Below are 17,305 nucleotides of genomic sequence, written 5' to 3'. Positions count from 1 at the left end.
GTCAGCTGCTCAGCTTCTTAACGTTACATTACTTCATGTGTACTTACAATGTGTAATGCTAAGTGTTTTTTGCAATTATTAAAACAGTTACTCTTAATTATCTCATGGTTCTCAGAACTTGCATTTTAAGTAGTCAGGAGGAACATTGAATATTTAAATGAGTTACTTTATCCAGAAGTCCCAGTCCACAAATTATTCTGTAATTACCGTTTCAGAGAGAATCACCGCCTCTGTAGACTGGCCAGAAATATCAGTAGTTTTAAATTCTTTGTCAAACATTTCTTGATGTCTACTGTTCCTTTTTTCCTTTTTTCGCTCTCTCTTGTCTTTGTCTGCTTCATCCTTATCCAATTTATCCTGCGATCTTGAATGCATCTTCTTTGGAAGAAGGGGCTCAAGAATAAATCTGAAATGAACCACATTGAATAATGAAAAAAAAGTTTTTTGAATAAATAATTAAACTTGCTGTTACTATTCAAAAGCCTGTTTTTATTAACGCAATTTAAAGAATGAGATCTTGAAAAAACATTTCTGATGGTATCTGGTAAAACTCCACTGCAGCATATTACAACCCAAAGAAAGTTTACCAGTTTTTACTTCTTAATTTTAAATCTTAAACACTTCCTTATTTTCATGAAGATGCAGAAGTAAGTCCCCAAAGGTCAGTACACATGCCTGGATTTTCCATACTGCATTATTTTAATGCTGGCATTACCACAGGTGATAATAGTTCTGCTCAGAAAACTGAATGTTGGCATGTTACAGTAATTCTGAAACATATTTTTGATATTAACATCAGAATAATAAGTACAACATTTTCACAAGTTTTATTTTAAAAATTAAATCACCATTTTGGGTACATGTGCCAGAACAAGATATGTAACACGGTTTTGGTATATTCAGTCATGCTGTATTGTAGAATCATTCTTAGATCATAAATAATATAGATTGAAGCATTAAGGCTATATAAATTAGAAATAAATTAGACTTTCATAAGCAAAACGAATAGACAATCAAAATCAATTTCCTTCCTACCATATAGCTTTATTTCTAAAGTAAACCTAACAGCTAAGCCTTGTATATATACTTTACGTTTGTGACACTTATGAAATTGAAAACTTCTTTATTTTAACCAAGACAAATTTTGAAACCAATTTCATCCCTTTTTTCTGTTGTTCCAAATTACAATTAAAAATCATTACATGACCAGTAGTTAGCAGGTATACAACAGATAGGACCTTGAGGAAGCATTAGGAAATCAAGGACATTTTTGGCTTGCCTTTCAGCAACATTTTAATAGATTAGTATTAATTTCTCAAAGATTGCAGGATTGATTGGTCCCATTTACTACTATTAGAGTTTGTCTACCATCATCATCAGTCCTCTTTGTGAAAGCTCACGAGAAGAATGTATTCAATATGTCTCCAATATCCTGATGATCTGTAACAGCTTTTACCCAATTTATCCTTTAATGGACACACCTGTCCTTTGAACTTCTTCTGACAATCATTGTTGTACTCTCCAGAATCATCTTACCCTGTGTGATCTCTCTCTACTTCTCTTTGACACTACAAATACTTTTTCCTCCATCCTTGGATCCCAAAATGAATTCCAATCCACCTCACTTTTGCTTCCCTTTATCTTTTTTAGTATTTGTGTTTTGTTTTTCAGTTTAATTTAACTTCTTTATTAAACTACAGTGGTATAGATTTTATTTTTCTGCTCTATGAAATATGCTTTCTTTCCTCATGACACATCCTGGATATTAGCCTAAAATACATTCCATTTTACTTTTGTTCTATTCTGGTTTCCTAATTATTGTCCTTTAAGATTCTTCTCAAGGATCCAAACTCTGCTCCTCAAAAGTCTAGAACAGCTATAATTTTTGATTGTAAAATGTTGTATAAAATCTACTATCCCAGATGTTCACTGACCTCCACCTTATTAAGCAGCTTTGGTAAATTATTAAACATCAAATACATAGGTCAGTATTTAATGTAGGTGAAGGGGATCTTGCCCATCAGCTAGACAGCCAGTGAAAGCCTTCTGTCACTTCTTTTTGGGAAGGCCTGCTAAATTAATTGCCACTCAGGCATTTAACTGTTCAGCGGAGAGCTTTCCCCAGGATCGAGGACCCTGGGGGTGGAAGCCCCACTCGCTGAGAGCTACCAACTAATCAGAAGCCAGCATCTCTATTGAACGGCAGGGCCACTAGGGAGGCGATGGCTGCTGCTGGAATGACACACGCCTAAGGCCTAGGGTCATCGCTGGAATCCAGGCCACAGGTTAGTTATGGTGGGAAGTGATCATGGGGGAGGATGACGGCAGCTGGGATAGTGTGGTGGCTCTCAGTGAGCACCCACCCTACTTTCTGACCAGGCACTGAGCGCTTTTGAATGAGGGACCCTCCCCTGGAGCATGCAAGCATCCCTGTACGGGTTTGCTTGTCGTGTTCCCCACATGGTGAATCCACCACCTGCTGCTGGGTTAATATCATTAGCGGTGGGATGAGGCCCTTAAGTGGTCGTTAATTGTTAATTGTTGTGGGGGGGGCAGCGTGGCATGTGGTGGGGGGGGGGGGGGGGGGGGGGTGAGGGGTTGACGGTGGCGTGGTGGTAATGCCACTGGGCTAGTAATCCAGAGACCCAGGCTAATGCTCTGGGCAAATGGGTTCCAATCCCATCATGTGATAATCTGTCATGTAAAGCTAGTGTCATTAATGGTGACCATGAAACTATCATTGATTGTTGCAAAAACCCATCCGGTTCACTAATATCCTTTATGGAAGGAAATCGGTTATCCATGCCTGGTCTGGCCTACATGTGACTCCAGACCCACAGTAATGTGGTTGACTCTTAACTGCCCTCTGAAATGGCCTAGCAAGCCACTCAATTCAAGGGCAATTAGGGATGGCCAAAAAACGCTGGCAATGCCACATCCCATGAAAGAATAAAATAAAATTGGCGGTGGAGGCGGGAATGTGACAGGGTATCCACGCTATTCTCCTGCCTGATTAAATGCCCCCACCACCACAGTGGAGGGCATTACATTCCGTCCATTATATCTGCACTAGTAGCCTCTCATATGTCAACCCTGTAAACTTGCATGTATTGTAACACATCCATTTTGAACATCCCCAATTGTCCGTTCTATCTCCAGAATGTTTAAGTTGTCCTATGATTATTCAGCTACATTTTCTGCAGTTCTCCTTACCTGCCTAAGCAATTCCCTAAATGTCTTTTACGAGGTTAGTAACAATTATCAATTAATTAATTGTTGCCCTGATAGTTCTATCTGTATTGTTCCACTCTTATTCATCTGCTGTTATAACCAACCACTCAAAGTTGATATATTATTCTTCATCAATAATGTATCTCTCTTTGTGGTTTTAGCTTTGAGATATTTTATACCACCTTAGCTTCAGTGCTTGATTTACATTTCAATGCCAATATCAACATTCTTGCTAGCTGCATTTTCCTCACACTCCAGTACTTTATTTCTGAAGTTCTTTGCATTTAAACTCACGCTTCAAAACTTGTCTTTCTTACTTGATCACTGTGCTACTGATGTAATCAATTTCCATTTTTTGGTGTTTAAAATTCACACTTCCTTCACACCTTACTAGTTTAAATACTCCCTCTACTGCACTATTTATCTTCTGTTTTCTGTTTTGAGACCTCTGCATTCACAATATTTATATATTTTTGTGTAACCATAATACAAATCAGGAGAATGTGAGCAAAAAATCATTATGCCAAGTCTCTGCACCTTTTATAGTACCTCAGGGTTTGTAGAAAGCTGGGCCCAAGCTTGCAACAGGTACAGGATCACTGTCAGTGGGGCGGGGGGGGCATTTCCAACCTCTATTTCCCAAAGTTTTGTATACGGGGCTCCCAGAAGTACAAGTACTTCAAGAAGTTGGTAATGGACCTATCAGGACACTCCTAACCAGATCAGAGGATTAGGAGGAAACCCCAGCTGAATGTTGAAGAGCACCCAAATAATAAATTCTGTTTCTTATCAATTGGATTTTGGGGCCTTATAGCTTCCTTTCCTCCCTCATTTTCAGGCACAAGGTTTTGCTGTGGATGGGCTCATAATGCACATGAATATTCATTAATTTAGCAACAATTGTTGTCTTCAACTTTGCCAAATTTCTCAGAAAGCTAATCATATTAACTCTAAAACATACCCATCAGAACCAGGCCTAGACGGGGTACTGTCAGATGACATGGAGGAGACTGATGCAACTGATAGAGGTCTTGGAGTTGATGGCATTGTGAAGGATCGTACCATTGATCGAGGCCGGTTTCCTCTGCGCTCATCTGGATTTGCAGACTGGAAGTAACATATTTACATTGTAAACACACATTCAAATTCCAAACATAACTAAAGGTGACTGCTTTGTTAACACAATTTTTTATTTAAAGTAAGAGTGACATTTCTGTTTACAGTTACTCAATCCTCTTGAATGTGAACATGATTCTGTAACATATGACAATACTCAGAATTCATCTGCCAGCTTTAATCTGCAAGAGTGTGGGGAGTAAAATTTTGGTGTAATATTAAAACTGGTTCCTTTATCAACCTGGAAGCAGATATCCATCCTATAACTAATAAGAAAATCGGAAACTTGGAACTGTGGCTAGCCAAATGCGTCGCCGAGTATAAGAACATATGCCTAGATATCCAAAGTTCTGTGGATGAGTTGTAGGTGAGCCAAGTAGTTTCTGCTAAAACTCCAGAACAGATGGAGACATCATTCAGTGGACAGACTGCTTGCCAAGACAATGATGGCAACGCACTCACGTATTTAGTGATGAGTTATACTACTCACTATGCCATCTGACAGAAGTTGCTGACACTTACTAACCAACGAATGAGAGTTTACAGCAGTGTGTGTGTCTGTTGTCTGTCTATTTCTTTCTATTCGTTGTTGGGATGTGAGCATCACTAGCAAGCCAGCATTTACTGTCTATCCCTAATTGTCTTTGAGAAGGTGGTGGTGAGCTGCCTTCTTGGACCACTGCAGTCTACAGTACTGTTAAGGAGAGAGTTCCAGGATTTTGACCAAGTGACGATACATTTCCATGGGAGGATGGCTTGGGGATAAGCTTGCAGATGTTGATGCTCGATGCATCTGCTGCTCTTGTCCTTCTAGGTTGTAAAAATCATGGGTTTGGAAGGTAAGTCGAAGGACACTTCAGTTGCTTCACTTCACCTTGTAGATGGTATACGCTGCTGCCACTTGTGCATCAGTGGTGGAGGCAGTGAATGGCGTACCAATCAAGTGGGCTTCTTTGTCCTGGAAGGTGTTGAGCTTATTGAGTGTTTTTGGAGCTGCACTCACCCAGGCATGTGGAGAACATTCCATCACACTCCTGACTTATGCCTTGTAGATGGCAGACAGTCACATGCCACAGAATTCCCAGCCTTTGACCTGTTTCTAAGCCTCAGTATTCATATGGATGGTACAGTTAGGTTTCGGGTCAATGTTAACTTCCAGGATGCTGATGTTGGGAGATTCAATGATGGTAATGCCATTAAAGGTACAGGCGAAGTGGTTAGACTTTTGTTGGAATAGTCATTGTCTGACAGCTGTGTGGCGCAAATGTTACTTGCCACTTATTAGTCCAAGCTGGAATATTGTTCAGGTCCTGCTGCAGGCAGGAACAGACTGCTTCAGTATCTGGTGAGTTGCAAATGGTACTGAACAATGTGTAATCATCAGGGAAGGCCACTGATGAAGTAGCTGAAGATGGTTGGGCCCTAAGGATCTCCTACAGCAATGACCTAGGGTTGAAATGATTGGCCTCCAAAAACCATAATTATCTTGCTTTGTGTGAGGTATGACTCCAACCAGTGGAGAATTTTTTGTTAGGGGGAAATGGAAGGGAGTAGTTAAACTAAACTTTTAGGTTGAGTAGACCACGTTTAAGGTATACAAATGCAAAGAGTTACAGTTAACTAATTAATAGATATTTATTGCTATGATTAATCTATAACAGACCCTGACATGGCATGAGGAGACACCCAACTGGGGAGAGCTTTGAGAACCACAGCTCCAAATTCAGCAGAGAGGTCAGTGGGGATATGCCCCACAGTCATTTAACGCTCTAAGGTGGGCTTTCTGCCCTCACTTGGGCAGGAGTCTTACCTCAGAGATCCTGCAAACATGCTGGCGAGGGCCTGTAAAATTCTACCTTATGTTTACCATGTTAAGTCTAAAATTGTCCACATACTGTATCCCAAAATGTTATTTTCGAAAAGAAATTTATCTAATTTGTATTTGAATAAATCAATTCCAACTGTTTCGACCTTATTGATCCCCCTTTGAATGCAGGCTACGCCCACTATCTCTACAGCCTTGGGCAAGGGGAAAGAGCTTGTCATGGTCTTGTCCTTTTGGAATTTGAAAAACAGAAATCTGAATCTTCTTTTTTCCCCCATGAGAACACGCTCATCGAATAACCGTTCAAGCCAAGCGCTAAATAGACAGGACAGACTTCATTGCACTGTAATCTTTGCAAGTTTAGTTGATTAAATTTCAACAGTATCTCTGCACATTTGGGACAGAGGAGCAGGAAGAGGCCATTCAACCCCTTGAGTCTGTTCCACCCCTTGAGTCTGATCCACCAGATCATAGCTGGTCTGTACTTCAGCTCCAGTGGGCCATCTTATTTCATATCCTTTGATAGCCTTACTTAACCAAAATCTGCCAATCTCACACCTGAAAATTTCAACTGATCTACAGCATCCACAGTCTCTTGGGGGTGAGAGTTCTAGATTTCCACTATCCTGTGTGAAAAGTGCATCCTGATTTCAATCCCAAATTGCCTAGCTCTAATTTGAGGATTATGTTCAGCTCTAATTTCAAGGTTATGCTGTGCCAACCTGCATTTAAACCAATTGAACTTAGTCACTACAGGAGGGTGTCACACTATGGGTGGAATTTTATAGCCCCTCCCGCTGGCAAGATCTTCTGGTCCCGCTGAAGCCAATGGACTTTGGAATGGCTCGCTGTGATGGGGTCATAAAATGCCACCCTAAATCAGGCAAAAAGAAACTCTTATTTGTATTTTTCATTGGCATGATTTTAATAAAAAGATACTGAATTTAATTTGGATTGGCATTCTAAAATGAATTCCCATGTGGAATTTGGACTTAGTGCATAATGCTGAAGAGTGGCAATAACCCACGCTGAAAATAGCTCTTAACAAATTAGAGAGAAATTGGGCAGGATTTTGAGATTTAGGTTGAGACCCTGGCAGAGGTTAAAAGCAGGTCTCGACCATGCACTGCATGGGGAACAATCACCCAACAGTGATTTTCCCCAACTGGTGGCCAGATTGGGCTCATCAACCAACTAAGGATGATGGGCAGGCTCTCAAAGCTGGGGGGCCAATAGGAGGCTCTTAACTTGGAAGCAGCTGCAGCATGTAGTTCTGATAAGAGTGAGAGTGGGCGCCTCCATCTTGAGGTGCTCCCTCGGCACTTTTATAACTTTTCAATCAAGGAACAGGAATGCTGCCGGGCCACCATCATGAAGAAGGAACCCTTCCACAGGGCAAGTTGCAGCTGGAGTTATGGACAGGTAAGCAGGGAAGGCCTTAAAACATGCCTGGAGCATTGGCCCTCCAGTCTGCCACCAGGAGGCAGCCTCCAGACAGCTGGCCTATTCCTGATACAGTAGGGGGCCCATGGACTGACTGAAAAATTCCAGTCGGCCTTTTATAATTGGTCTTATTTTGCCAACAATGTACCTGAATTGACTACTTACTGCTTGCTTGTCTTTCTACCCCTGATCCCACCCATAGGAAAATGGATGGCTGGCAGGATGGAGCTAGCAAGCGGACATGCAAAATACATGTCCATCCGCCTCCATTCTTGACCCCATATTGTTATTTTTTGGTTGCAATTAGGGCTCAGAAGGTAAAAATAAAAGATTTTCAGTTTCAGGCAGAAGCTTACAAATAATGTTTTATGTTTAAAGTTAATATCGCCATTCTGTTTGTTTTTTAAAAATATTGACATTTTACAGAAAAAAAACATTAAGAACATAAGAAATAGGAGCAGGAGAAGACCATATGGCCTGGCGAGCCTGCTCATCTATTCAATGTGATCATGGCTGATCTTGGGCTTTCAGCTCCACTTTCTTGCCCACCTCCCATATTCCTTGATTCCTTGAGGGACCAAAAATCTGTCTCTCTCAGCCTTAAATATATTCAATAATGGTGAAATACAATCTCTGGGGCAGAAAACTGCAAAGATTCCCAACCTTTTGAGTGAAGAAATTTCTCCTCATCTCAGTCCTAAATGATTGGCCCTTTAACCTGAAACTGTGTTTCCTTATTCTACATACCCCAACGTGTCGGTATCTAACCTGTCTAGCCCCTTCACAATCTTGAACATTTCAGTGAGATCACCTCTCATTCTTCTAAGCTTCAGAGAATATAGAGAGTACACATACTCTCATCATAGAACAATCATCTCATCCCAAAGACCAATCTAGTGAACCTTCTTGCACTGCTTCCAATACAAATGTGTGCTTCCCTAAATATGAAGACCAAAATTTCATACAGCATTCCAGGTGTGGTCTCACCAAAACCCCATACAATTGTAGCAAGACTTGTTCGTTCTTGTGCTCCCTTGCAATAAAGGCCAACATGCCATTTGCTTTCCTAATTGCTTGCTATACCTGCATGCTAACTTTTAATGTTCTGTGCATGAGTACACCCGAGTCTCTCTGTACACCACCTCTTATAAAATATTCTGCTTTTCTAAACCTATGACCTAATTAAATAACCTCACACCTTCCCACATTATACTCTGTCCGTCACCTTGTTGCCCACTCATTTAATCTGTCTAAATCTCTTTACAGCCTCTTTGTGTCCTTCTCACAGCTTGCATTCCCATTTTATATCATCAACATAGATATATTCCTCTCTGCCTCTTCATCTAAGTCATTAATATAGACTGTAAATAGCTGAGGCCCCAGCACTGATCCTTGTGGCACTCCACTAGTCACAGCCTGCCAACTTGAAAATGCTCCATTTATCCCTACTCTCTGTCTCCTGTTTGTTAACCAATCCTCTATCCATGCTAATATATCACCCCCAACTCATGAGCCCTTATCTTGTGTACTAACCTTTAGTGTGGCACCATAATGCCTTTTGGAAATCCAAGTATACTACATCATTGGTTTCCCTTTCATCTACTCTACTGGTTACATCCTCAAGAAATGCTAATAAATTTTTCAAATAGGATTTTCCTTTAATCAATCCATGTTGATTGTTCTAATCATATCTTGCTTTTCTAAGTGCATTGTTAAGACTTCCTTAATAATAGATTCCAGCCTTTTCCCAATGATTGATGTCAGGCTAACTCTTTCCCTCCTTTTTTGAATAGCAGGGTTATATTGCGAACTTCCAATCTGCTGGATCCATTCCAGAGTCTGGGAGCAGGATTTTTAGGTCGGCGGGTGAGTCCGGGATCAGCCCGCCGACTATCGGCTCCTGACCGCGAATTCATGCTGGCTAGCCAATTAGCGGCCAGCCAGTATGAAGCACGTGCTGAAAAGCTCAGTGCAGTCAGGATGGGAGCGGGAGGAGGGCGAGCGCTGAAGTCAGCGTAGGCAAGCGGTCACAGAAAGCTCCCCGAAGGCAGGAAGTTGCCTCAGGGAGCTGAAGACCTGACCAATCTAAAATAAAGGTCACAGAAACCGGAAAAAAAGCGTCCAAGCTTTATAATCAGTCACCTGAAAATGTAGGTCATGAAAATGCTGTTCACAGAAATTTAGTTTTATTTTAATTTATCACGGAAATCTCATCCCACACATGGATGAGGTTTCTTGAAACATGCAAAGGCCGCCTGGCTGATTCACCCGCCCGCCAACTGTAACGTTGGACGGGCAACAAAAAAATCTGTTAATTTTGCCATTAATGGGCTTAATTGCCCTCTTAATTGCCGATGGCCACTTCCCAGTTTAGTATGCGTCCGCCGACTGAAATATTGCGAGTATGCGCTGACGTTGGGACGTTTGCTCGGCGTCATCACGAGTTATTTCACACTTAAGTGGGATCGGGCTTGCGCCCACCCGCAAAGCGAAAATTTTCTGCCCTATGAAAGTTTGGAAAACCATAGTTAGCACATTTTTGAGAACCCGAGGATATAGGCCATCAGGTCCTGAGGATTGGTTGGATTTTAGTCGCTTGAGTTTCTCCAGTACTTTTCTCTGTTAATATTAATTACCTTAATTTCTTCACTCTTATTAGCCCTCAGGTTACCCTCTAGTTCTGACATGTAACTTGTGTCTGTTACTGTGAAGACGGACACAAAATATTTGTCCAATGTCTCTGCCGTTCCCTCATTCCCCATGATAATTTCTCTTTTTGCTTCTAAGGGACCAATGTTTACTTTATCTACTCTCTTCTGTTTTATATGCTTGTTAAAGCTCTTACATAGTGTTTTTTACATTCCTGATTAGTTTAATCTCATATTCTACTTTTCCCTTTTTTTTTTTACCAACTATTTGGTGGTCCTTTGCTGGTTTCTAAAACACTTTCAACCCTCAGACTTACTACTTTGCAACATTATCCTTTGCAACATTATTAGTCTCTTCTTTTAATCTAATACTATCCTCAAACTCCTTAGTAAGCCATGGATCTTTCTCACTGAGTTTTTGTTCTTCAATGGAATGTTATTTTGTTGAACATTTTGAATTGTTTCTTTCAATGTTTCCCACTGTTTGCTTACCACCATATCTTTTAGTCCATTTACTCAATCAGCCTTAACCTGCTCTCCTCTCATACCTATATAATTGGCTTTGTTTAATTTTAAGTTTCTTGTTTGTGTTTGGAGTGTGTCAGTTTCAAACTTAATGTGGAATTCAATAGGATTATGATTGCTATTTTTTATTATGACATTACTAACTAGCCTCACCTCATTGCACAATGCTAGATGTAAAATAGCTTTATCCCAAGTTGGTTCCCCAACATATTGTTCCAAGAAACTGTCACAAAAGCATTCTACAAACTCATCGTCCAGATCATCCTTGCCTATTTGATTGATTCAGTCTATATAAAGATTAGAACCCCTCACAACTATTACATTGTCTTGGTACAAGTTTCAATAATTTCTTGTTTAATGCACTGTCCAATGGTATAACTAATATTAGTGGGGGGGGGGGCTATAAACTACTCCCATAAGTGTTTTATGATGCTTGTTAGTCCTCATAACCACCCATATGGATTCCACCTTTTGTTTTCTGATCCAAGAGCCTTTCTCACTAATGCCCCTCTGTTATCTTGTATTATCATGGCTACCCCTCCTTTTCCATTCTGCTTGTTTTTTCAAAATTTTGTGTTCTGTAGAATATTTATTTCCCAACCTTGGTCGCTTCATAACCATGTATCGGTGACAGTGATTAGGTCTAAACTATTTACAGTAAAATTTGTCTTATCTGGCACTGTACCATACAGAGTTCTCTATAACTGGAATTTCTGACAGCTCAAATATTTTTTAAAGCCGGTCATTTCCAGTGTTCAGAAAATGCATTCTTTAAAAAAAAACTAATAACTTGCTCCCCATCAGTCCCACTCACACAACCACTAATAATTGTCAAACTCATGGGCAGCTGTTATCAGTGGCCTGCCTTCATTCCACTTCAGTCTCCCACTTATTGTGGTACCATGTTGCTTGGCGTTGCTCACCACTTTCACGTGCTCCCGCACCTCTTGCAAGACCTCAACACCTGCATCGCCATTAGATCACACAGGAGCTTTCTGGCTGAAGACATGGAACTTTAAAAATTTTGCCCACTGTAGATATGCAGTATTTTGCTTTACAATTTAACAATTTAATTTCTTATCCTTCCCTAAAAACTTGCTTCTGCTTAACAATTATTCACATGACTAGAAAAGATATCTTAACTCTTCCTGAATTTTCACAGTGGTTTTAACTCTTGCTCAAGTTATTTTAGGCATAGATTTATGCCACCATAGTTTTTTTTTCCAATGTTGCATCTCCAGCTACTAGCATTTTGTAAGCAATGTGCTTTTGCAGGCTTCCATTTTGAATTAAGCCCCCACTTTAGAACAGAGCTTTTATAAAACATTGCATTTTAATCAGAAAGCTAAAGTTTGAAACCTTGTCAAGTCAAACATGTCCTGGAAACACTTTGAGTAAGGAGGCACCCAGGCATTCTTGTTATTATTTTATAGGATGGTTTTGGGGAGGTTATGTATAGTGCGTTATCTCAGATGAGGTAAAAAAACAGTTAGCGATTAGGTGAGAGACAAAGAACATCGCAGATGGGAAGCCTTTTAAGTTCTGTCGAAGGGTCATGAGGACTCGAAACGTCAACTCTTTTCTTCTCCGCCGATGCTGCCAGACCTGCTGAGTTTTTCCAGGTAATTCTGTTTTTGTTTTAGCCTTTTAAGTATGTGTTTTAAAGTATATAAGCCAGAACTTGGATCATAGGTGTTAGGATACTCTTGAAGTGAAACTGGATACATTCAAGTTGTACAAGGCTATTTCGAGTCTGATCACCTTGGAACTTTGCAGTGTTAGTCACTGTATCATTGCATATTTTAACTTTATGGAGGGTTTTGGTCTCTTTAACAAGGATAATAAGACTATATACTTTGGAACAAGGCTCCCTCTGGCTTATGAGTATCACAGATTGAATCTAATCATCAAAGAGATGTCATTTGTTATGACTGGTAAAATACTTTGATTGTAGTGTCTACTTTCAATATCAAAGCATCTTATTAACATCTTTTCTGACCTCAATGTAAATGTCAGTATCCTTCAATTGCACAAAAGAATTCTCATTTCAAATAACTGTTTGCACATAATTTTTAGGCAATGGCTTAAATTGTATCAAACGCTGTAAAAAAAATTAAACCTTTTATTTTTGACTTATTTTCTCCTACTGTTTGCATCTAGTTACCTGCATTTTTTTGCCTGTATCAAGTCAGGGTAATATGCAGAGCAGGGTGAAAACTACAACTCCTAGCACCCATGATGATAGACTAAGGGTGGGGAAGCTTTTGTAGACATTTCTAATTTCTACATTAAGTGCTCAGTTTTACATGTGGCTTAAATAATTTTTTTCATTCATGACTGGGAGTTGCAGCTTTTTTTCTGCGAAGTATGATGAATGTCTTTTTATGCTCCAATCTGGACGTAACACATCCCATAACCAAGGGGATTATTTAATAGAGTGATGGGCGTCTCACCCACTGGCTAGAGAGCTGGTGAGAGCCCAGTGGTGTCTCCTTTTGGGAAGGTCCACAGTATGGACAGCGGCGAGCCTTCCCAGGATCAAGAATCAAGAAACCCCCAGGGAGGAAATCCTGCCCCCCGAGAGCAACTGGCCAATCAAAGACGGCAGCTATCAGTGCAGGCAGTGCCACCAGGGGAATGGTGGTTGCTGCCAGAAATTCACCCAGGGAAAGGACTAGGATCAGTGTGAGATCAAGGCCACAGATTTCTGTTTCTGCTTTAGTTGTGTAGGCATCACAGACTAATATCCATTATCCACCAATATTTATATGGGTAGCGCTAGCTAAACTAGACAAAATCTACTGAAGTAGCAGTCTTGATGACGGAAATTTTTGAAACAGAAATAATCTAAAGATGGGTCTTGAAGATTTCAAGTGATGGGGCTGTGACTAGTTCCTTTGGTGAGTGATGGCAAGTAGGAGTCATGGGGGGGTCAGCAGCAAGGGTGGGCTCTCAGCAGGCTCCCCACTCCTGATGCCGGGTGCCTTGATCAGGGACTGAGAGCGTTTGAATGAGGGACTGTCCCCCTGGAAGCTCGCAAGCAACCTTGACCAGGGTAAATACCAGCAGCGGGATGAGACCCTTAAGTGGGCATTAATAGCCCACTTAAGGGCTTCAGTTGGCGAAGGCCTTCCATGAGCTGTCCCACCCAGACATAATCAGGGAAGGTGGGAAGGCGGCAAGGGTTTCCACCTGCCCGATTAAATCCCCTCACCTACTGCCAAACTCACATCGGGGGAATCGGGGAGGATGGGTCCAGTGGTGATCAAGGCTGGTCCTGATAGGTTGGGGTGTGAAGGTCCCCATTGTGGGTGGAAGTCAATGGTGGTCTTGGGGTTGAGGCGGTGATGGTGATCTGGAGGAGCCCAATAGCAGTGCTGCCTCAGTTGGCACCCTTGGCACCTTCTTTCAGTTGCTGGATCTCCCTAGAAATCTGGCCAACATGGGTTTAAAGTAGAATGACTGTTCAAAAGAAGGAAGGCAGCCTCATTTAAATGACCAACCCAATACTCACAAGCAAATAGGTTGCCCGCCCCTTGTCCCAGCTGCATTAAAACTGGGAATGGACGATTTCAAAGTGGGTTCATTTCCTATTCCAGATTGTTTCCATTTTAACCTCTGGCATGACCTCAACCACTTATTTTTAGGAGTTCAAATCCAGCCCATTAAGTCTGCAGCACTTCATAACAGGCAGCTACTAAAGACATATTCTGCTGCATCAAACAAAAGCTTATTAAATACCTAAAAAGTGGAAAATCTCTGTGTTGATGTAATAACATGCTACATAGAGCAGGTGAATATCAGTTTGAACCTCACATTGTGATTTTTCAGTTCCAATGGCTCATTATGAAGATGTAATGAGCAATGAGGTGTTTTCCCCACAGGGAGTGAGTCACTAGGCAAATTATTACTCTACACTGTTCCCTGGGGTTGACTCAAGAGTATTTAGGCACATATCAACAACCTGTGCTTCGAGAGCTGCAAAGGTGCATAATATGAGGCTTTTGGGGGACACTGGGATACTGGTTACCAAGTAAAAGGAAGAATATAACAGGTTACTAACTTCCATGTTTCGAATTAAAAACATCAATGGCTCAGTGAGCTTAGCAAGAGTATATACAAACATACGAATTAGGAGCAGGTGTATGCCACTTGGTTCCTCGAGCTTGCTCCACCATTCAATGACATGGCTGGTCTGACTGTAACTTCAACTCCACATTCCCACCTACCCCCAATAACCTTTCACCCCCTTGTTAATCAAGAACCTATCTACCTCTGCCTTCAAAATATTCAAAGACTCTGCTTCTACTGCCTTTTGAAGAACAGAGTTCCAAAGACTCACAACTCAAGAGTAGCTGATCTAAATGAGATAGTTTATTCATAGTCCATGCTGAGTTAGCTGATTTTAATTAAGGGTTACAACCTGTATCAATGACCCTTGTTTAAGGAGCAGATATGTGCCACTGATGCAAAGGTAAAATGCTGGAAATCTGAAATAAAAAGAAAAATAGCTGGAAATACTCAGCAGGTCCCGCAGCATCTGTGTAGAGAGAAACAGAGTTAACGTTTCAGGTTAATGACCTTTCGTTGGTGCATTGATATCTCTGCCTAGATTGTTCTGCAGCAACCCAATCTGAAAATCTGAGTAAACTTTTGACAGTGGCCAGGAGGGTTTGGCACTCTTTTTACCCCCTTCCCACTGTGATGGGTTAGTCTCTGACTCCAATAATGGATATTTGGTCAATATCCCAGTGGGCATGGAAGGTCTTTGGAGCACTACTCAGCAAGCAGCAACAAATGAGATGATGTCATGAAGCTATTAATGTATGGAATGTTTTGGAAAATATTTTCCTTTTAAAATAGAGGTTTAGTTTGTGGGTGTGTCTTAATTGGATTGAAGCCAGCAAGTCTGCGTGCTTTGATATGTACTAGTTTTGATATGTAAGAGAGATAGTGTGCATTTGCATTTTTTGAATAGAGCATTCAAGAAATGGGGTGAAAACTTGACGCCATAGCAATATGTTTATATTACTAATAAAATTAATACAATGAATGGGGTCTTATTGTTAAAAGATAAAGTTCAAGGAGACTGGTGAGACAATGAGAATTTGAATTCAATCAGTGGTGGTAGGTATAACTTCAGTAGTTTTCGGGTGTGCAGGCCAGAGGCAATGTAAGGTCAAAATGCAGCTGCAAGCCTCCAACTGGCTCCACAGTGAAAATAACTCATTTTGAATTCATAAGATAAAAATGCTTTGCCTAGTGTTTGTTTAAGTATATGGAATACTGTTGCATTAATGGAGATTAGTTTGGGAATTTGTTAAAAGTTATGATAGTAGTAATTTGGAGTGTACATATATTTTAACCTGTGTAAATTAATAAAATGCTTCATTTACTTTAATGTAAAACCTTGAGAACTAGTGGTCTGATTCCTGAGTTTAGAGTCGCATCTCAAACATAACACTTAATATTATTGGTTATGACAGTTGTTTGAAGTTTCCCTCTGAGCTTTTTAAAATAGCTCCGCTTTACCAACTGCATCGGTCATAACAGATGAACAAATTGACAAGAGAAAAGCATCAGTGCAGCACCTTATCTATGGTATGTGTCACAACAAAAAGTTTGAAAAATATACTCACACATGTTTTGACTCCATATTGTTTCTCCACTTTTTCTTTCAATTGTTTGAAACAGGTTTCCAATCTCTCATGGAAAGGCCTCAATGCTTCGGTTACTTTCTCACCATGAATTCGGACTCCTTCGTTCAGGAATGGGATCTAAATAATTTTTAAAAATGTACAATGATGCCAATGTTCCACATTAACAATTTACACTTATACATCTCCTTTCACATAACAAACGTCTCAAAAAACTTTACAGGAGATGGGGTAATTGGGAGGAAACTTATGAGGGGTGTTCAAAGACACTGGCAGAAAAGCAAATTTGGTGAAATAAACTCAGCAAGTGCTGGAAAAGCTCAGCAGGTCTGGCAGCATCAGTGGAGAGAGAAATAGTGTTTCAAGTCTAATATGACTCTTCTTCAGAATTGAAAGGCGGTAGAAATGTTTTAGACTGTCGAAAGGGGGAAAGGGATAGGTAGCACAAAAGGGATGGTCAGGGATAGGTTAGAGGGCAGGAGGGATTAAATAAAAAAGATGTCATAGAACAAAAAGCAAAGGGAGTGGTAAGGATAGCTCTGAAAACGAAAACAAGATTCAGACTGGCATTTAGCAAAAACGCAAAATGGAGGACAGAATTCGTGATCCAATATTGTTGAACTCAATGTTGAATCCAGAGGGCTGGAAGTGCCTAATTGGAAGATGAGGTGCTCATCTTCAAGCTTGCATTGGATTCATTGGAATATTGCAGAGGGCAAGGACAGAAATGTGAGCACTTTGCCCTTTGTTCCATGACACCTTGTAACATAATCTTTCTGACCCTCTAACCTATCCCTGACCTTCCGTTTAGTTCTACTTAACTTTCCGCACCCTTTTTTCAACATCATAAAGCCCATCAC

General features: G+C 40.6%; 1 protein-coding gene across 1 annotated transcript in view; it reads right to left on the bottom strand.

The window, feature by feature from the left end:
- dock1 (dedicator of cytokinesis 1) overlaps positions 1 to 17,305 on the bottom strand; it is a 693,250-nt gene that overhangs the window by 12,890 nt on the left and 663,055 nt on the right. Inside the window, exons 47-49 of the mRNA XM_041210280.1 lie at positions 16,428 to 16,565; positions 4,193 to 4,338; positions 208 to 406 (exon numbers count right to left, since the gene is read on the bottom strand). Of these exons, the coding sequence (XP_041066214.1) occupies positions 208 to 406; positions 4,193 to 4,338; positions 16,428 to 16,565 (483 nt within the window). The remainder of the gene's footprint in view (positions 1 to 207; positions 407 to 4,192; positions 4,339 to 16,427; positions 16,566 to 17,305) is intronic.

Source organism: Carcharodon carcharias, chromosome 17, assembly GCF_017639515.1.
Source record: "Carcharodon carcharias isolate sCarCar2 chromosome 17, sCarCar2.pri, whole genome shotgun sequence".
In the NCBI taxonomy this organism is placed as follows: Eukaryota; Metazoa; Chordata; class Chondrichthyes; order Lamniformes; family Lamnidae; genus Carcharodon; species Carcharodon carcharias.
Note: the sequence above shows the minus strand (reverse complement) of the source record. Positions and strands in the feature narration are given on the sequence as shown.